Source organism: Poecilia latipinna, unplaced genomic scaffold (genome assembly GCF_001443285.1).
Source record: "Poecilia latipinna isolate Pla-1442-1.1 unplaced genomic scaffold, P_latipinna-1.0 Scaffold97, whole genome shotgun sequence".
In the NCBI taxonomy this organism is placed as follows: domain Eukaryota; kingdom Metazoa; phylum Chordata; class Actinopteri; order Cyprinodontiformes; family Poeciliidae; genus Poecilia; species Poecilia latipinna.
The window spans coordinates 627,084-649,062 of record NW_015112713.1 but is presented as its reverse complement, the minus strand read 5'-3'; the positions used below and the strand labels follow the sequence as shown (position 1 = coordinate 649,062).

Genomic DNA, 21,979 nt, shown 5'->3' with positions numbered 1-21,979 from the left:
CTCTGAAAGAGACATCAAAATTACTGAAGTTTCATTTTCTCCTCTGTAAGTTAAACCCTTTATTGGTCTTCTCTGTAAATAACTTAGAAAATGTTAAAACAAAATAAAAAAGGATTGTTTTGTGTATTTTGATCCCTCCATGCTGGAGATTTTCTTTTATTTCCACACAAATCTGTTCTTAAACTTTGCTGGTCCTCATCAGTCTGATCTCCTGACAGCTGTAATTCCATCAGAATGTCACTAGATGGCGCAATTCTCCACGTGTTTTCACATTAGAGCTGCAGGAAAACAGTCCCGCCAATGGAGGAAATTATACAGACCAGCTTTTAGTTTGATATTTCACTTATCGGCAAGCCAACTTGCATACAAGCTAAATATTTAGCATCCCAAATATCTAGTTAGTAAGTTAAATATTTAGTTTTGAAAGTAAATATTTAGTTTAAACATTTTATGTTTTGCTTGAAATGAAATGTTTACTTTGGGAAAAAATATTTAATTTAGAGTTAAAATATTTAGTTTGAAAACTAAAATAAGTTTCAAATTAAATATTTAGTCAGAAAGCTAAGTATTAAGTTCAGCTGTCTAAATATTAATTTTGCAAATAAATATTTACACTAAAAACTATTTTCTGAACTAAACTTTCATTAAGTTTACCTGTCTAAATATTCATGTTCAAAATGAATGAATATTTTGAAAATGAATATTTAGATAGGTAAATATTTGCTAATTTAGTTCAAAAAATATTTAGCTCCAAATTAAATATTTCTTTTGGAACTATTTAGTTTGAAAACTAAATATTTGGCTTTCTAACAAAATGTTTAATTTGAAAGCTAAATATTTAGCTTGCAAACTCAACATTTAACTCCAATTTAAATATTTCAACATTTAACTCCAATTTAAATTTTTATTTAAATTGGAGTTTCGAAACTAAATATTACTAATAAAATTAGTTTCGAAACTAAATATTTATCTGCATTTTAAATATTTACTTTGGAACTTTGAAATTTATAAACGTATGAATAACATAGTTAAAATATGACTGATTTTTTTTCATGACAAGCTAAATAAAACAAATTATTGTTCATTTTTTAATGTGTAACTTCGCAAATAGCCATTATGTTTGTTGCTCTCCTCAGCTGTAATTCCCTCATGATCCACTAGATGGTGCTCTTCACACATTTTCACAGGGAACGCCGCAAGAGTGTTTGATTCCAAACATGTAAGACGTTATATATATATGCCATATATAAAAACTGCTTAAAGAAAACACCACAGTTTGTTTGTCTTAATATATTTATTGTTAAAAATGAGTTGAAGTCCTGGGAAACGTGTCAGCTCTGACATGGGTCTCTCTCCCGCCACCTCCCATGCCAGCTGATGAAAACTCATGCAGCTGTGTAAATATGCCGTCGATGCTCTACGGTGATCCTACTAGTTTAAAGCTTTGTCACAGAGGAATCAGAAGCTGCAATGACTTTCAATATACTGATATGGATAATAATTGCATAGGATAATAGCCATGCTGTACAACACACATGAATACAAAATAATATATTAGAATGATTCAGATTTCCTAAAGTAGATTTGTACAGTTTGTCGTTATTCTTAACATTTAAGTGCATCATATGATATGAATAATCTATATATTAAATGATCTGATACATAATTATAGCGATTTATTACATACAGTACATACATGAAGTAAAGTAAACCTTAAACAGCTTTAGAGGGACACTGCAAAGCCCTTAAATGTGATATACATATATTTTATATATATTTATATGATATAATAAAATGAATTAATGGTATGCAGAAGAATGATAAAACTATACACATCTGTCATACCGCATTAAGGTGATCTTTTCTTTTACATTGCAGGGTTTTTGTTTTTCACAGTACAGTTTCCACAACCTCAGGAGAAAAATAACAATAAATAATAATAATTATAATAATAAATAAAAAATCAGGAAGAAAGCCTATTCTGTGTCAAACCGAAGGTCAATATTTCGCATGCATTATTTTATAAGTTGTAAAAATATAAAATTAGCGATTAAGAAGGAAAAAACTCAAACAACAACTGCATGCAGCAACAATGGTTATAATGTCAACTCTGTAATGGTTTGAGTAGCTTCATGTCTCACACCCTCACACAATGAAATAATAAGGCATGCCTCATTTGATCCCACAACCACTCCTCTAATGGCAGATACATTGATGAGCGACAGCTATGGAGTCCCTTCTTGTTTACCTTCATATGGTCAATACATGATTAATGAGACCTGCAAACAAAGAGAAAAGATTTAATCATTAAACCAGCATCTTTAATACAGATCATCATCTTTCAGAGTTATATTGAGAACAGGCTTCCCCTGACGATGAGTGTAGCCTATCCTAGCTTCTCTTTATGAACAATAAGAATATATAAGACCTGCATAAAAGATTCATTAAAACATTACTGTCATGAGTGTTCATTAATTATTAAAAAGGAGCCAACATCAGGTGAAGAAAAATTATAAAATATACTCTGAAAAAACACAAACTCTCCCTAGACATTTTTGGTCCAGTTTCTAGTCCAAATACTGAAAAATAAGACAAAACTAACTTATAGGTGACTTTTCAGCAAGATATGGGAGTGTGTTTTGTGCGAATAATTGATTAATATTGACAAAAAGTCGACACATCTTTCCCTTGTTATAAGTGAAACAATCTACAAGTGGAACCAGTAGGTTATTTTTAAATCAAAATTAAGAAATTGACTTAAAACAAGATACACATATCAGCAGTAATCTCCCTGCGTTTATTCTACAGAAAATATTTCCTCAGTTTAAATCTGAGATTTTCAAAATATCTACATTTCTTAAATTCAACTTTTAGAAGCACAAAAGGATAAAATTAAGGCACTATTCAGCTTCCATAAACAGGTTAATGGAGGCTGACCAGATGACCAAACATGCAGGAGTTCCATTTGGGTTGCTAGGCAACGGGGCTGGAATTGGCTGGGGTTGCCTGGTAACAGGGCTGGACTCGGCTGGGGTTGCTAGGTAACGAGGCTGGGCTCGGCTGGGGTTGGGAGATTTTTTTAAATGGCTCGTTTCCCAGATATCAAAAAACATAAACTTATTGCCATAAACGGCTGAGTGTTTTTTATCGTCTTTGTTATTCTTTTTAATGCTTGGGTTGATTTTAGAAGCAGCAGAAACTCAAATGGAATTACAAAAATGGGAAAAATGGGAATTTTGTGTAAAAGGTCCCCCTTAAAGCTGGGCCAGACCGTGCGATCTGGAAGAAAATTCCTAGAAGTTAATTTGAACTCGATGTCTTCGGTGACTCAGTGTGACTGACGCACCAAAAACTGATTTAGCTCCGTCAAAAACATCAAGCAGTGTCTGATAGCATCTGAGAAAAATCCATCAGCAACAGATGTCTGATTTCTTTCCTTCTGCTTCTGCTGCTATGTTCCAATTGATTAAAAAAACGTGTAGCTTCCTGACTGGTTGTTGGTAAAATTAAGCTAAAGATCAGCTGATTTTCTCAGTGCATCTCTTGGCTGATCATTAAAATCACTTCCAGAAGGAATAAAATACTCACTGTTCAGACAGGTTTCTCAGTTTGTGTTCCTCTGACGGAGATTCTTGTCTTTGTGGTTGTTGGTTGAATTAGTTTTCCTTAAACAGAAAATAAGCAACAGTCAGTAGTCATCTTGCATTTATTAAAAATATAAAAAGTACATTTAAATCTAACTGTTTTAAGACAATATATGGGGGAATTTAAAGTTGGAACATGCAGAAAATAGAAAAAAAGTTCTCTAGTTTCTTTTTGAATACTGAAAAAACACAAAACTACTTTTGGTCTAGTTTCTAGTACAAATATTTCAGAATACTTGAACTAAGACAAAATATACAAGTAACTTTTCAACAAGATATAGGAGCTTGTTTTAAGTCTAGATAGTGTTTAGTGTTTTTGCAGTGCAGGCCTCACATTAAACTTGTTGTAGTTTTTTTGTAATGTCTTGTCCCTGTTAAAGTAAATGAAAAATGTTGTAATGTAGCCAAAATATCTGCTCTACATCATATCAGTGGTTTAGTTCTATATTTTTCATAGCCATTTATTTTAGTCTTCCAATAATAATCACCGTTTCACGTGAGATTGAGCTGGTTTTTGAGAACTGAGGTTATTACACTTTGGAACAACAACATTGTAATATTACAGATGAACATCGTCTTTACATTGTTTTTGTTTTTTCAAATACAGTTTCAACTGAAATTATTTACCCCCTTGTGTAAATTAGATGTACTGGCAAAAAAAATATACTTTTACTCAAAGTTTTCACTGTTGTGGAAATCCCAAACAGTAGACGCAATTTATCGTATTGTTTATAATTTATCGTGATAAAATTCTTATCCTGATAAGAATTCTGATTAATCGTCATGACGATAAATTCCCATTAATTATGTTTAAATCGCCCCCAAACTCGCTGTATTGTTGGGATTATTAATTTTACTATTTTCTCCACTGTTTGTTCAATAAAGGCCAATAAATTTGAAAACATGATATGAATCACACTTCATTCCGTGACTGGTGAACTAAAGTAGCACATTACTAATGGAGATGTTTGTATCTTTGTTTGTTGTATTCATACAGTTTCCTAAAAAGGAAGCAATACGTAGTTTTTCCTCATCATTTTTATCGTTTTCACAATAATACCACAAAATATCATAATAAAACTATAAGTCTATATCGTCCACACCTACTTAACTGCAATTAACTACGGTTTTTATAAACCTTTAGCAACAGAAAAACACATTTATCTCCTCATCGATATTGCAGATGTCAACTTTTGATTCAGATCAGGCGTCTTCCACTCTAACATCGACAATCCAGGGATTTATTCGACATCTGAAACAGTAATACTGCAACCGTATGTTCTGTGACCCAGATCTGAGGACACCATTTACAGTGAGATCCATCAGGATAATCTACAACAAAACACACACACTACTTCACAAAGCTTAACACAGATAAGGTAGCACAGGCTGCATGTTGGTACTTACACTGGTCCAGCTAGGTCATCGTCTGCAGCAACAGGGAGAAACGAGGAGCAGAAAATGAATAAAATAACGGTAAAGACGGTGAACACGCTGATGAAATCACACGAGTTTATCTTGAAACACACAGAGCCGTTTCATTTCTACATCTATACAGACTGATGGAGTGAAGAGGCAGCATAAAGAAGACTTTTACATGCTAAAAAGAAAAATAACTGATTAAATCACTCAATTAAAAAAAACACATTTACACACAATCAAAATACAGATTTTAAATATTATAGACATGTTGAACGTGATTTCATGAACACAACTCCCTGCTGGAGGGCAAAAACCTGATACCCGGCGATGACTAGCATGGTTTTAGTTAAAAACGTAACACGGTAAACCTTAAACGTTTTCATAATATATGAAAGAAGAGAGGATTCAGTGCTTTGCTGAATCCTCTCAAGGTTCAAAGGTTATCACATTTCACAAGTTAGTAAAACATTTTAACTAAGAGAAAATAGCAAGGGAGAGGGAAGTAGGTCAGACATGCTAGCTTGACTTTGACAACCTTAACATGTAGATGTGAAATATCTGTGATTTGTTTCAGTTAAAATTTATATTTTTATATATATGTAGTTGTTACTATTGCGTTTGTCTCTACTTGATAGAGCTGAATGTGGACATGTATTTTGTTTCTGTGTAAAATTCAAACAAAAAGTTATGGAAAACAAAAACATAAATAAAAAAGGCGAAACACACAGCAGTTCTCTGACAGATCGTCGGTGGAGCAGGTGTTCAAATGAGCTAATCAATCACCGCTGCGTTCATACGATCACTCATCAATAATCACAAAATAAACATCGGGCTTGAAAACATGGCACTGTAACGGACTGAATGGTCTGTTCTTTGTTTGCATGTTTTTTAGTGTTGAATCCTAGCAAGCACAGTAGTGGAGCTGTTGTCAGCCGGTTGCTACGGCAACGCGTCTGTGTATACTATAGCCGACACAGGAAGCCAGATAAAAGAAAAATACGAGTGGTTTTGAGTTGTTCTTCACTGGTTTTTCAGCTTTATTTTCCCATTTTGGTAGAGTAAATCAATAATACTGACATCTCCAGGTTTCATTTGCTTCTGTGGTCGGCAAATAAAAGAATGTTTTTGACCTCCACCAGTGTGCACATGCAAAATGTCCGGATGTAAGCAGTAACATGCAGCATGTCTATACTGCCGTCATGCCTGGATAAGCACAGGTCTGTCAGACTCATTTGGTTAGTAACGGTGTGAAACAGTGACAGCAGAAAGAACTGAGAGAAACAAAACATCTTCACTTCACTGGAAACGTAACGCATGCTTCTGCAGAGATTAGTTTGGAAAATAAAACAAAAAAAATCCAGCAGAAGCAGAAGCTGCGCTATGAAGAGGAGGAAGATAAGATGCATTAAAATTCAAGCAGCATGCAACGTCTCACACTTACCACGAACACGGTTTGGGTTACGCAATTTAGGAGGAGGAAGGAGGAAGACGGGAGACATTACAGCGGTCTGTTAAAACATTCAGCAGCTAACAGACTAAAAAACAAACAAAAAACTTAACCAGTTTAGTGATTTTTAATTATTTCTGTTTAACACAAAGTTCTGAGAAATTTCTATTTAAATAAAAAATCCTGAGCATTTGAGCACAAAACATTTTCCATTCACCAGATCAAGATTATTAATCTGCTTTTATTAAATGTTTCAAAATCTATATTATTTGGATTTAATCAATCATTACTAAGTTATCTGACAACCTGTTTCTCCACCTCACTATTACAAGATGCAAGCAAAAAAAAACTAAATTCCTGTTTTAAATGTGTAAAGTTTGTAGATTTTGTAGCCTAAAATGCAACAACACAGCATTCTTTTATCACAGGATGCATCTGCAGCTAAAAAATGTGAAAAACTCAGGCTATAAACATTAATACAGTTTCTGTTATTGATTTTTTAATTAACTGGTTAATAATTAGTTATCAAAAGATGTTTAATACGAGATATTTTTAACAGATTTTGAAAAGGTGAAGCTAAAAATGTCACTCAAGGAGTTCTGTGTAGAACATATTGACAGTTTTTTTTTGTCTTAAATGGAAATAGTAAATATATTTTGTACAGTTTTGGCTTAGTTAAAACTTTGAGTATGTTGGTCTTTTAACAAATGGCTCTTTTTAAACTATATACTCCAGTTAATTGCTAAATTAATTGCTTTTTTTCCATTATCGATTAATCTGATTAATCTCATTAATCATATCTAATAAAAACTTAACATTCCTAAATCCAGTTTTCTCATTAAACCATAAAGTTTGTGTTTTTCTGTTCTCACTGATTTCCTGTGTGTCGCGTTTGATCAGCGTGAGACAATATCAAATGGAGGGGAAAAGGTCGCTCAAATACCATTAATGCATAATTTATTCTGTCCTCCGACCCTCAAAAACAAAGCAACTAATAATAGAGAGCCACTTGTTGGCACTGAAGCAGCTGAAAGACGAGTTACTCTGGTTAAGTTTGCAGAAGCTTTCAAAGCAGCAGCTTCCCTGGAAATAAATTAATAATTGAAAAAGTCCACATCTGCAGGACTGCAGGATCAGGTTGCTCATTAATATTAAATGGATGAAGCTGTTGTGACAAGGTGCAGCCTTCAGTGTCTGTGTTGCGTCTACCTGACCGGGATAAATTATTGACTGCAGCCGCAGCGCAGTGTTAAGTGACTAGAAAACAAACCACGGCGAGGAAAGCTGCTCTAAATGCAAAAATTTACAAATTAATATTAAAAAACCTAAACTGAGTTCCCTAATACACCAAAGCCACACACCTGATGGTTGAGCATCACAGCTGGTGACTCACCGTCTTGTAAATCCTCCGGCTTCTTGCGCTTCTCGTAAACAACGATGATGATGACCAGGATGATGATCTCAGCCAGAACGCCCAGCAGCGGCCAGAGCGGCGCCAGCAGGCTGCGCACCCTCAGCACCAACTTCTCGTTGTGGCCGCCGATGATGTTGGTGGCGTTGCACATGTACTCGCCGGGGTCCAGGTTGATGTCCAGGTTGGAAATGTGCAGCTCGGTGTAGTTCTCCCTGCTGACGACGGAGAAGCGTCCGGTGGAGTTGTCGATGTCCTGCCAACGGGTCGGACACAAAGCCGTTACAGATTCATGAAGGTTTGGGAAAATTAAAGCTGCTGGTTTTACAGATGCACCATGAGAAAGATGTATGAAAAGCCAGGAAGATTTAAAAAGAAAAAAATCAGACAGAAATCCAACTCTTTAGTGGGTAAAAAAATTATTTTCTACATAGGTTACGCTAAGAAAATAAAAATAAAATTACGAGAAATCATAATGTTACAAGAATAAAGTCATAATATGAAAATAAAGTAATAAAATTATAACTTTATTCTCACATTATTCCAACCTTATTCTGGCATTATTTTGACTTAATTTTCCTACGAGTTTATTCTCGTAAGGTTATTTTTTAATCTATTTTTCTTAGCAAAGCCCTAATACTCAGAGGTATGTTTCTAATGATCGCTGGAGCCAAACTTCTTTATCAACAGGTCTTCATTTATTCTTCTTCTATAACACTTTATAAGTTTATATCTCACAGAGATTGAGAGATGAATCCTTCCTGTATATTTCCTCTACATGTAGTGTGGTTTTATAACTTCTTCTGCTTTCTCTACAGTCGTAGGAATAATATGATTTACTGGGACGTCTCTGTGCTTTTCTGTCCAAATGTTTTGCATCCTGGTTATATTATACAAAAAAATGTTGTGTTTACAGGTAAAGTCTGTCAGTATTTAATTTAAATGTCCTGGTATTTCAAAGAGGTCATGCAATCTAACACAGCCTGAGAAACAGAAATCACCACTTCACACATTCACAGTCAGCAGAAAGCATGACGAGCTTTCCACATATTCATCCTTTGCCAAACTCATCAGGGCTGTTTGCTGCAGATCAACTCAATTTCATCTCACTCCTTTTAAAGTCCATTCACATTTATCACTCTGCAGTGATAAATGTCTGAAAAATCATTTTTTCTGGCCTTGAAAACAACCAGTTAGCATAAATATAGCATCTAATGGTTGCTATGGAGACTTCGACACCCCAAGATGTGAAGAGATTTTCTTTCCACTTCCCTGTCAATCAGAGACTCAGATCTGCTCAGTCCTGATCCAGAACTAGGAAAATATATACTGGACTTTAAAATACTTTTGTTTATAAGTCACTGACACACTTAGCAGCAAAATACCTTAAAGATTTGTAGTTAAGCCAGCCATGAAAACCAAATTTCTGGGACGATAAATCGTCCCAGAAATTATTGCAATAAACGATAATATTGTTGTTTTGAGACCAAACACAGAGAAGCAGGATTCAGTTTTTACTCTCCATTAATCTTGAACAAACTTCTAGAAAACTGCAAAACTGCTGGAACATGGAGTTCCTTTAATAAATTTCATATTTTTAAAAAGTAATGTTATTTTTTTTATTCTTTTTATCAATAATAACTTAAATATTGAATCAATCCTGCATAGCACATTTTCCTTATCTCTATTTAATACGTCGCTGCAAAATAATTTATTGTGTTTTTGTCATGTAAAGCACTTAATGATCGTTTCTAAAACGTGCCAGACAAATAAACTATTTTCTACATTTTTAATCTGAATTAGTTAACTTTGACAGAAAACCAGATCGTTCTAGTTTTTACAAATTGATTAAACTAAATACGTTTAACTTAAAACCTCAGTAGAAAACACTCTGGTCAATTTAAAATACTAACATTTATTACAAAGATTTAACATCCTATTAATTCAAGACCAATTTTAAAATAAACAAACAAAAAAATCCTCATTATTGTCTTTTGTTCTCATTCGTTTTTCCAGTGTAAAATTATGAAGCAATAAGTTATTTTCAGGTTTTCTAAGCTTGAAAATGTGTGTGTGCGCTTCATCTTTGCTGCAGTTGCATTTCTTCATATTGCACCATAAATATTTGAGGTTTCAAACCACCATCTTCTTTAATATGTTAAACAAATGAAAAATTTGGGCCCAATTGCTGCCTCACAATGAGAAGCCATAGTATTAGATTACAGTCGTTAAATAAATGGTGGCTTAGCTAAAGTGGATTTTGACTTCCTAATCTGCAGCTCTGCCTTCTGCTCAGATCAGGCAGGCCAACAGTTTTAACTTGGATTTGGAAGTGACAACCTGTTTTTGACCCCTGCATTCATTTTCCAGTCGGCTTTTTTCTTAGTGAGACATTTCTTACTGGTTTGTCTCGTCTTTTCAAAGTGTTTCCCTCTTTATTATATAACTCTATCAACTTAACAAGCAAAGAAACAGAAAAAGGAAAGATTTGATGGATTGTCTGTGTAGGTTTTCTTACAACTTTGAGCAATTATGTAAATTGATCTATGTTGTATTTTTTTATTATTATTCTAAACCCTTACAGGGACTGAAAGCTTGTGCAGGATGTATCCTGCTTCTTCCCCTTTTGTTAGCTGGGATTTTCTCCAACACCCTACAGGATCAAGCAGGGGCAGCAGATGCATCATAACATGTATAATAGAGAATAAACTCTACCACCACCAATTGATGGTTAATAATATCTATACACGTCTGAAACACTCAGTGTCTTGATTGTGATGTAAAATGTCTTTTTTCAACAGCAAATGGTGTCTTAGTCTTTGCGTATTCCAATTAACAGGTATGATTATTAAAATAGATGACGATAAAAAAAATCGATACAAAAAATCGCCACGCTATGTTATCTGTTCATTTAATTTTCTTCAATAATGATAATTATGAACAGAAAAGTAACTTAAAATAAATAATGCACACAGGCCTGTCAACATGATAAATTTTGCTGGACGATAAATTGTCCCTGAAGTTATCGCGATAAATGATAATATTGTAGTTTTGAAACCATTTTCAAGCAATACAACAGAAATAATGGCATAATAATTCATGAAAACATTCTCAAAGCTCAATAAACTTGATATTTAAAAAATGAATTACAGAGTCTCTGTAAACAAAATTGTCCTTCCAAAAAAAAAAAAAAAAAGGCTAGTTGAGACCAAAACGCCAAACTGAAAACTTTTATCATCCAGTTTTTGGTAGAAAGAGAGAAAAGAAAAAAACAATAAATCATGCAGATGGAAATTATTGATGAGATCAATTGATTTATAGCTTATCGTGACAGGCCTACTGTACATTCACATTGAAGGAAATAATGCTACATGAAACCTGAGGATAGGAGTTAAGTAATAAATTAATTTTCATTCCTAAACTGTGTCTGGTGATATTATTGATGACCTACCCTTATGCCAGTCGGGTCGATCTTGTACCAGGTCCAGACGGGGTGAGGGTAGCCCACAGACTTACAGTAGAGCACGGCGCGGTCGCCCTCGTTCTTATTCTCACTGCGCTTGTGGCCTGTTATGATGGGAGAAGCTGAAACAAAAAATTATAATTCAGATATTATTTCAAGAAACAAAAATACATAGAATATATTGCAGTTTTTATTTGAGCCAAAGTTATTAAGAGCTGTTGTGAAAGGTCTAAAGAGCCACAGGTTGAAGAGGGCCAAATGAACAGCTATGGCGAGCCGGATTTGGCTCGTGGACCTTGAGTTTGACACCTGTCCTTTAGAAGTAATTTGTGTTTAACAAAAGTGACTTTTCACTTTGAAAATCAATGGAAATGCTGATTGTTTGTTTGGGTTTTTGGCTCTAAAATTTGACATTTGCCACTTAAACTGAAAGAATATATAATTCATAAATGCTATATATTATTAAGAAGGAAATAATAAATTTAAATATTAATAAATATGAATTAAGTTATGAATTATGTACTTTAGGAAACTGCTAATTTCTGCTTTAACAAGCAGAAGAAACAGTCCAACAAATAATAAGCACACCTTCCAAAAATCCAATTGGCCTCTGCAGTCATGCATGTGTGACGGCAGAAAAGGCTGACCGGATTTTACCGTTGAGTCCTAATCCCTCGCCATCAGGCAAACAAGACACCATCTGCTGCCACTGAGCCGGGCATTGGCTGGATGAAGGTGTCAAGGGCGCCGGCTGCCCTGAGCAGCCAGCAGAGCCGTTTGAAATCACAGGTCCAACATGACGGGGCAGCGACGGCTCACAGCTCAGATGGGACCTCATGCAAAACTCACATTTTACATGCTTTCTGTACTTCCACTTGAATTTCTAGTGCTTTTAAAAACAGTCAAAGCGTTAAAAATAAAAAATAAAAAGTAACAACCCAGTCGGGTTTTTTTGTTTGTTTGTTTTTTTAATCAATAAATTCATGTTATTTTGTGTTTGAAAAATGTGTTGTTTCAAAAAAAACAATCTTTGGAATGTAAAGACACAAATCAAAAATGCACTGACCTCTCACCTAGTGACCCCAGGGAAGCCCAGGCTGTTACCTAGCAACCACAGCGGAACTCTGCCCGTTACCTAGCAACGGAAGCTGAGCTCCAGCACATTTGTTCAACTGGTTTTACTGCAGTAGCTGTTACTGTCCGATCTGATACAGAAGAACAATGTTTGACTCATTTGCGCTGAAGAAATACTTATAAATTATTCTTAAAATGAACTTCAACAAAGTGTAACGTATTTATTTATGTTAATTAAAATATTACTTGTTATAAGAAGACCTATTTTCCTAAACAATATTATAATTCTCTTAATGAATAATTTAGTTCAAAGATTATAATTCAGTAAAGAATTGTGTATTGAACCCATGGGACTGTTAGCTAGCAGCTACCTTCAACTTGGCCTATGGTGGACTCATCAAAGACAAAAAAAAAAGATCTTTATCTTTATAATAATCACATTTTTTATGAGTTGTTTCCCATGTGTTAATGGTGAACATGAACTGATTACAATCTTTCCTCAGTATTGTACACCGGCACATACTTTACTTGATTTTTTCTTTTGTTTCCAGAGGCAGTCTTGCAAAATGCTGTTTTTACCTTTATTTATTCTCTTTAAATCATATTCTATTTTTAAAAACATAATGACACACAAAACAAAAGAAATAAAAATACCATCCCTGGAAGTATTTATTTTAACACAGGCTGATGGTACGAATTGTGCTACCAGAGCAGATGATGCAGTCAAAGTAGCCATTTTTATGTGTGAGTATAATTGAGTTGGGGGGCGTGACCATTAGCTTTCTCAGATTTAAAGTGACAGACGCCCAAAAACAGCTCATTCTGAAAGGAGCTCAAAATAGCTACAACTGAGCAGACTAAAATCGTATTATCCAAGAATGATTAAGTGCAAAAAAAAACTGTAATGAATACATTTTGTATAGCGCAAAGACCTATCAAAATCTGTTCAAATATAATAGGCCACCTTTAAGAAAGGTATATATATCCGCAGCTCAAAAATAAGCACCTACATTTTATTTCGATGGTGGCGTTGGCAGGTGGAGCCATTTCAAAGTTGTAGACACACATGTACAAGCCGGCGGAGTCTCCTCTTGGTCTGTCGAGCCTGCAGATCAGAACAGAACCTCAAGTTGACCCAAAAGCAGGTCACAAGGCGATATATTTAGGACTGGGGTGCTAACTTCTCCACCTGTGCTCAGTGTTCTTGTTTTGGGTTCGCGTTGCTGAGATCTCCTCCCCGTTCTTCATCCAGTAGCTGTCCTTGGGGTTGCCGTAGGAGCTGGTCAGGTTGCACTGCAGCAAGATGCTGTCCATGTCTGAGGTGATCGTCACCGACTCGGAGACGGAAATCGATGGCTCTGTAACAGAGACACAACTCAGCAAAAAGTAAAATAAAATAAAATAATGCCTGCACTGCAAAAAAGCACAAAATTAAAATAAATATTTTGAAAGAAAATAGTAATTAGAATTTATTATAACAAAGATAAATCAAAATTCTTAAAACAAAAAGTTTATTTCGATAAATGTTAAATAATTCTATAAATGCCCACTCATAATTGATCTCCACCATATTTTATATGCTGGGTTACTGTTGAAACTTCCCTTTTCTGTTAAATTTATATGTAAGTTTTTTAAACTGTGATTATTTTAAGCAACTAAAATCAAATTATAAATGTTGCAATGTTAAGAAAACAAAGTAAAAAAAATTAAAGAAAAGTGTGGAAAGGTAAAAGAATGAACACAGGGAATAAAGAGGAAGGCTGCCTCTAGATGGACATCGAAGGATTGACTGAATTAGGAGAACAGCTGCAGACAATGCACTGCAAAAACACTAAATCTTACCAAGTGTTTCAGTCTAGTTTCTTGTCCAATTTTCTTTGCAATTTAAACACCTTAAAATTGGGCCTCTGTCTCTTTAAAAACTCCTGCTCTTTCTGAAACTTCGCCTCCAGGAAGTCGTCACATGGCTCCTCTATTAACCCTTTAACAACGTTTTTACCAGCGTTTGCACTGAGAAGTAGCTCCTACAATGAGCTCAGCAGATGCTCAGTTCCACCAGGTGTTTGCTAATTGCCGCTGGCTAGTCTGAAGGATCTGAATGGGGAAGTCATTGGGAAAAGCTGCTATGTGAGGCAGAAGCTCCAAAGCTTCTCACATAGCAGTTTCCAATAAAGACACAATTGGAAACTGCAGCTCTGAGGAGGAGCTGCGTCTGGAAGGCGGGGCTTAGTCCACCCAGGCGTTTTGCACAGCTGAATGGTTGCCATGGAGATCAAGAGATTTCTGAAACATGCATGAAAGAATCAAGGCAACACTCCAGGTATGTTTTCGATGAGGAAATAACTTTAAAACATGATGTAAAGCTCAAAAAGGTTGAACTTTCCTGTAAGTTAGTTTTGCACTAAGGTCTCTGCACTAGAAACCAGACCAAAAAATACTTGGTAAGATTTAGTTTTTTTGCAGTTTAATGCGACTATCTTCTGCTTTCCTTCAGTTTCAAGTCTGCAGGGGAGGATGGCACCTACAGAGGGAGCTACTGATCCGCTGGAGAGTCATACAGGAAGTGATGGGTAGCTGGGTTTCTCAACACTGACCACTCACTCTGCAGCACAGTGACAGTGGCCTGAGCTCGGATCCACGTGGTGGCCGGGTTTTGGTGGACGTCGTTACGCCGCGGGTCATTGCTAGCTCTGCACTCGTAGGTCCCGGCGTCATCCAGGGTGAGGTGCGCAACGCCCAGCACACTCACCGAGTTGACGCCGTACGCCGTGCCGATCGACACCCGCCGCTTGCGGGCGCCGTCCCACAGCTGCCTGAAAGAGTCCGCCCGGTTGATCTCGGAGTACCACCACTGGATTTCTGGGGTGGGGTTACCTACCACGTCACAGTACAGCTCAAAGGTGTCGCCTGTGAGCTTGGTTTCGGACAGAGGGGATTTCACAAAGCCCGCTGGAGGGCGGCAGATCCCCAGATCGATCAAAACAAGAAACATAAAGAGCCAAAATAAGGAATGGTTAAAAAAAAACAGGCAACAGAAAGCAGATGAGGGGGGAAAAAATAACTGAATAAACAAGAAAAGGTGTATTAAAAGAAAGGAATCAACAGGATGAAGAAATAAAACCTAAACTTCCTCTTTTTTAAATATTAGTCCTACTTATGGCTGGGCAATGCAGCTGAAAATAAAATGTGTTTTCATACCTACAAAACAGTATTAGGCCAACAATAAGAAAATAAAAAATACATAAAATGACAAGAATAAACTCGCATGAGAATAAAGTCAAAATGATACAAGATTAATGTCGTAGTATTACAAGGATAGTCACAATATTATCACTTCATTCTCTTAATTTTATTACTTTATTCTTACTGGAGTTTTTTTGCTATATTTTTTCTTAGTAATGATCCATTGGACACATCAAATTTGGCTTTAATCAGTTCAATTTTTCTTACGAAATTATGATTGGCAGAAAATATGTTCAATAATTGGCTTTTATACCAATCATCCTTTCTGTGAGTTATATAGTGGAGTATTAAGCTTAGGCTACAGCAATTTTTGTGTAATTACAAGAATATAGTCATAATATTAGCAGAATAAATACACAATTTGACCAGAATAACATCTTAAAATTGTGAGAAAAAGTTTTTTTGTTTAAAAAAAAAAAAGCTTAATTTTCTTGTTATGTGTCATATTGGAATTTTTATCAAATTACTACTTAATTATCCTAATATTATAACTTTATTCTGCAAATATTAAGACTTTATTCTTGTAACATTACAACTTTATTTTCCTTTTTTAAAAAAATAAAAAATTTAGTCTAATACTTTGTATATTTTGACTTGAGNTCAANGTATAAGTAAATATGAAGATGTAAAAAAAAAGACCCTTCTGAATCAAGATGGTGGCTCTGGACTCGCTGACATCACTCTGAACTATGGAAACCCAAAATCCAAAAATTAAATCTTCAAAAACCAAAAACTGAATTAATCAATAAAATCAATTCAACGCCCAGCTCCAGTCCGATTAAACATATCTGAAAGTCTTATTTAGTGCCATAAATATTAAAATCAATCTCAGTCTGTTATGATAAGGCTGCAGCGAAGCTAAATTGGAAAGGATTTCATATAAATTCACAAATAATTCAAGACAAAAGCAAACTACAACCTCATTACATGGAACACAAAAATATGCACTGTAAAAACAACTTGTCTAATTTACAGTAAAATACCAGCAGCTGTGTTTGCCAGAATTTTACCTTACAAATACAGCAAAATCCATATTTATATGGTAAAATTCTGGCAACCACAGCTGCCAGTATTCCACCATAAATTAGAGACAACATTTTTTTACAGTGTGTAAACCAGGTGACACCAAATGCATTGAGTTTTTTGAACAGCTGAAGACATGACCTCACGTCTGCCTGAGCCATTATTGCTGCTATTCCTGGGAATCTTTAATTCAATTCTTTCGGGGCATCCCTTCGAGGCCGCTCTCATCTAATTTGTTCAATTAATGATGCCATAAAATCTGCATCACAGGAATGTAAAAAAAAAAAAGTCCTTTATGTGACTTTGTCGTGTCTGCTTAATGAAAACATCATTAGTGATCTCTAGATAATTATTCAGTGATGAGACATACCAGAGAACAAGCACAGCTGCTATTAAAAACGATTTTTAGTTCGATTTAAGTAACAGAAACGATGAAGAGGAGGCTCTGTCTGCATCCAGACAGCATGGAGCGGCCGAGACGGAGGAGATTTAAACGAGCCGTGCAGCTCCGGCTCTCCGGGGAGCGTGTAGGCGCATGGCGGTGGACCCCGAGTGTTTCCATAGAACCGCACTTCAGCAACAGAGCAAGAAAACGAAACAGATCCAAGGAATCACTCAGAACGGACAGTTCCTGTTTTTAATTCCAGCAGACATGATGAAGCTCAAATATAAAATACAGATTCCTACAACAGCTTGATGGAAAAAATGTAAATTCCAGATTTAAAGTGCTGAGAGGCGGATGCTGTCAGTTTATTTAGACCAGATGTCAGAGGGACGACGGTCAAATGGAGGTTAAAGAAGTTATGTCTGTTTTTAATGCTTCTATTTTTACTGAAACTTTCACCAATTATTGCATCAAAAATACAAATATTAAAATGTGCAACAAGCCAGTTTGTTCTTTTTCAGTCAAATAAATGCAATATATGGAACTCTGTCACAATAATTTTTTTCTGGACAATAAATTGTTCCATAAGTTATTGTGATAAACGATAATATCGTTTTTAAGTAATATAATGGCATAAAAATGCATGAACACATTCTGAGAAATCAATAAACTTTAAATTCTAATGAACATTTAACACCAGAGCTGGAAGACATTTTAATGCTTTATTAAAGTTTAATTTTAAGGATTTTCTATTTTTCCTTCATAAATAACTGCTTTCTGACCAACTACTCAAGATGTTATCAGCTGTAGTTTGCAGATACGTTTTCTTTAAATTCTTTCAGTTTTTAAAGGATAAAAGAGAAAAAACAAAAAATATTCCTACATAAAAATATCAACACTGAATAAAGCCAGAATTAAATATTTTGTTAAGAACATATTACTCCAACTTTGCACACATTTATATCTATAAAAATGCAGTGCAGGTCACTTAAAAACTTAAGTTTAATGTTTCTGAATGTATTTTAAAAAGTTTAAAAAACATTTTGTGCTGATATTTTTATGTATTGGTTTTTAGTTTCTCTCTTTTCTTTTTGTGTGTACAAGATAATTATTGTAATCTAGTAAATATTCAGAGTGCAGAAAGTACAAGTTTGAGTTAGAAGTTGTTTAAATTTGAGCTTTTAAACTTAAGTTATTAAAGTTCATATCTGCAGTTATTTTTGCACAGTTTGTACTTTTTCAGTCAAACATGAACCGACTCTTGATAACAAGATTATCATTTTTCTGTAACTGATTTCAGAGTTTTGCTTGTTCATCAGAGGAGATCAGGGAGTTTCAAAAAGCTCTGAGCTTCAAACACGTCAGAGACCAGAAATGGTCTTTGATGTTAAATATAACGGCAACGCTAATTGGACCCCAGACTTTTTATCCACCACACAGAGAACAGGAAGAGTCGTAAAAATCACGGCCAGACTCGTTTGGTTTATTCTTCAAACACAAAACACAGTTAAGATTCTGTTTTTGCATCATTTAATAATTAATTTTCTGTTTGTCCTCCTTTTGCAAACATTGTTTAGGGTTTCCACAAATGTATAAAACTGTGCAATACATTTGTGGATTTTTAATGAAAACAATTAAAAAAAACTGTTGTAGGTTGTCCACCCCCCAAAAACGACACTTGAAAAAATTAATAAAAGACCAAAATTGATGCATTGAAATCCTTGAAATCTAAAATTTATTTTCTGAATTTTTGTTTTTATTTTGCTTGAATCATTGCATGTTTGGCAACGATTCCCTCTGGTTTTAGATGCTGTGCAGCTGGAAAAGATTTTTGCTCTTACTTTCAGACAGTTATAAAAGTAACAGATTTTGAGCTGTTAGCATATTATGACACTCATGAGACTCATACAGCGGCAATCTTCAGTCAGAGGGCTCTTTGGAGTTGTTGCAAGACTGACTGCTAGAGCATCACCGTCCACAACAACTCTTATGACGTGACTGTGAGATATCTGGATGATATAATGAACAAGAACATTTAAATTTTCCTTCTCTTCCCACAAGTTGCCCAACTGGTTGTTGCTAGGTAACCAAAGAGTGAGTGAGTTGCTAGGTAACCAAAGAGTGAGTGAATTAGTTGATTCCACCAACCTTTCTCAGCTAGCCATGAGAGGCTAAGCGGCTGAAGCCTTTTCCTCTGCCTACATCCCCCAGAATGCTGTGCGGTTCTGGATCGGCATTTAATTAATTATTATCAATTGATGCACATAGTCCTCGTGTGACGTCACATTTCTGAGAACTTTGTAGCTGACAGCCATCTTGGTAGGTATCCGTAACGAACTGTCATGACAGTCGCTATGGAGTTGCTATGACAACAACAAACAAGCCACATTCTCTGTTGAATATTCTATCAGACATGTTATTTATTGATATTGATCACGTGTCTATCAGGATATATATTGATATTGATTGTGTGTTTTGTTTGTTTCCTTTCTATTTATTGTTAATGGTTGCTGTTTTTTATCCTACAGCTATCAACAGTCACCCCCTGTTGCCAATTCAGCGATTTTCTTGATATATTTAGCAACATTTCAGAAAAAGAAAATTGATATCGGCCAAAATCAGAATCTGCAGGTCTGGCTTTTTAAAGATCGGTAATCAGAATCGGTGCAACACTACTGCTGATGACTAACATTTCGGAAATTGTTTTTATTTATTGAATTTTATTTTGGATATTTAAAATGCCATCACAATCTACAATAACTTTTTGAAAAACCTGAATTGATATGAGTTACAACAACACTTAATTTCTCCTTGGGGTCAAAGTATTTTTGAATTTTAATTTAATTTCAAAGCTTATTAATCATTGAGAGGTGGAACTTGCATTGTTATGCTATTATATTACTTGAAAATCGACTCGAAACAACAATATTTCTGGAATTCATCATAAGTTACAAAGCTAATACAGAACAAATCAGGATTTTATCAACTATTCCTCAGATTGATATGTAAGGACGGAGTGTGCAGGAGTGCAACGCAGTCCCACACATGGGCCAAAGCTTCCGGCTCAGCAGCGCTTCACCCCGGCAGCAACAGCTACTCGGGGTAATGCTGCCTTAATCCGTTTGTTGGGGATGAGATTTATGACCAAGAGGGGGTCCGCGCTGCAAGATCAACGCTGCTCTGCAGCAGAGAACATCTCAGAGAGAGGAGTTAACAGATCGGTGGGACATTAAAGTCTCGGTTCCCAGCGCAGCATCTCTCTCTACTAAAAATAGAAGCATGCAGCAAAATGGACTGATGCTATTTACAGAGAGCCCTACTCCTGAAGTCCTACATCTAATTACACATCATCGTGGCCTACATGATGAGCTCTGCTGCGGATATCTGAGCATGCATGTGAAGGGATTTGTTTTTAACTTTTCAGGGTGCAGCTTCATCTCCAAACTAATGAGCGGAACCGGTCCTTGCAGACTGGCTGCGCCGCTCAGTATTCAGCACCACACTTCAAAGGACATTTTAGGGACGCGGTTCGGGCCTCCGTTTGGCCCAATTCAGCCTTCCGAAAACAGATTGAAGCCTATTAATGATTCATTGACCCTTCATTTTTAACGCAAGCAGCCTTTTTATTTATTTAAAAACAGTTTATCCACATTGGCAGGGAATGTCTGAGGCTAAAAAAGATCTCTCATATTTAATTAAAAATGTCTCTGCAGTCTTAAAAAACCCGCATTCCAGCAATGATGAGAGAATGTGAGGCATGCATTTTAATTTTTTTATTTTTATTTTTTAATACAAGTAGAAAACATGTCATACCGTTTTGGGAAGAGACGGACTGCAGCATCAGCGTCCCGAATATCGCCACCGATAAGGACATGACTGCGGCTCTCGGCTTGCCAGGTATCATCTTCGGTTGCCGGAGAAATGCCGGTAAGGGAAGCGCTAAGGTGACCCGAGCGGGTGGCGGCGATGCGGGACGGAGCCTCCCAGACACTCCTGCGGAGTGACGCGGGGGAAGAGGAGGGGAAGTGTCGCTGGGTAGAGAACCGGGAGCCCGCGGCGGTGCTGCTACCTGAGCGGCTCCACTGAGTCAGTCAGCGCCGGTGCTGCGGAGCTGCTGCTGCTGCAGCCGAGGAAGGAACCACCTTTTTTTAATCCGCCGTTAAATTCCAACTCCCGCGAGATTTCGAAGTAGCGCAGAGACAACGGGACCTCGTTTATTACACGACGTCCAATCACAGAGCAATGATGAGGGAACAGGCAGGGAGGTGGAAGCCGGTGGTTTTGTTGGACAGTTTGTTCAGCAGGAAATGTTGAACAAACTGTCCACTTTTTTTATATATATATATATATATATATATATATATATATATATATATATATATATATATATATATATATATATATATATATATATATATACTTTAAGACATTTTTAAGGAGCTAATTAAACGAAATGAAATATTTATTGATTTTGAACAAGCAAAATATCCAAGAAAAAAATATTTACAACACAGAGACATACATTTATTTTTATACACATATTTTTTTCTGTTTGTTTTTCTGTTTGTAAGTAATTACTACAGTAATTACTACTAACTCTATACTAAAAAATGAAGATTAAAAAATTAATATCTAAAGAGCATGACACAAAGAAGTGCAAAACTCCATAATATGGCTTTCTCCCACAGTTAAAAAGTCAATTGATTGTTACAAATTATTCTTAGTGTGTGCAGGTGTGTGTGGAAAGACATAATATATTATGTATTATTAATTTTAGTTAACCTAATGAGTTATTAAGAACAAATCCTTATTTATAATAACCTGTGTGTCCTGTTTGGCTCATCTTAGGTCTATATATATATATATA

The 21,979-nt window shown here is 35.6% G+C and overlaps 1 protein-coding gene across 4 annotated transcripts; it reads right to left on the bottom strand.

Moving 5' to 3' along the window:
* Positions 1-1,275: 1,275 nt before the first annotated feature.
* Positions 1,276-21,325, bottom strand: LOC106942928 (neuroplastin-like). Of its 4 annotated transcripts, XM_015026302.1 has the most exons (9): positions 20,926-21,325; positions 15,063-15,410; positions 13,651-13,819; positions 13,472-13,566; positions 11,376-11,509; positions 7,907-8,180; positions 5,052-5,073; positions 3,589-3,665; positions 1,276-2,279 (listed from the first exon to the last, which is right to left on the bottom strand). In XM_015026302.1, the coding sequence occupies exons 1-8, from the start codon at positions 21,014-21,016 to the stop codon at positions 3,605-3,607; spliced, it is 1,194 nt and encodes a 397-aa protein (XP_014881788.1). In that variant the 5' UTR covers positions 21,017-21,325; the 3' UTR covers positions 1,276-2,279; positions 3,589-3,604. The 4 variants fall into 4 exon arrangements, with proteins under 4 accessions (XP_014881788.1, XP_014881782.1, XP_014881771.1 ...); XM_015026296.1 differs by lacking the exon at positions 15,063-15,410 and having other exon boundaries at positions 20,926-21,304; XM_015026285.1 differs by lacking the exon at positions 20,926-21,325 and having other exon boundaries at positions 15,063-15,468.
* Between the last annotated feature and the right edge of the window lie 654 nt (positions 21,326-21,979).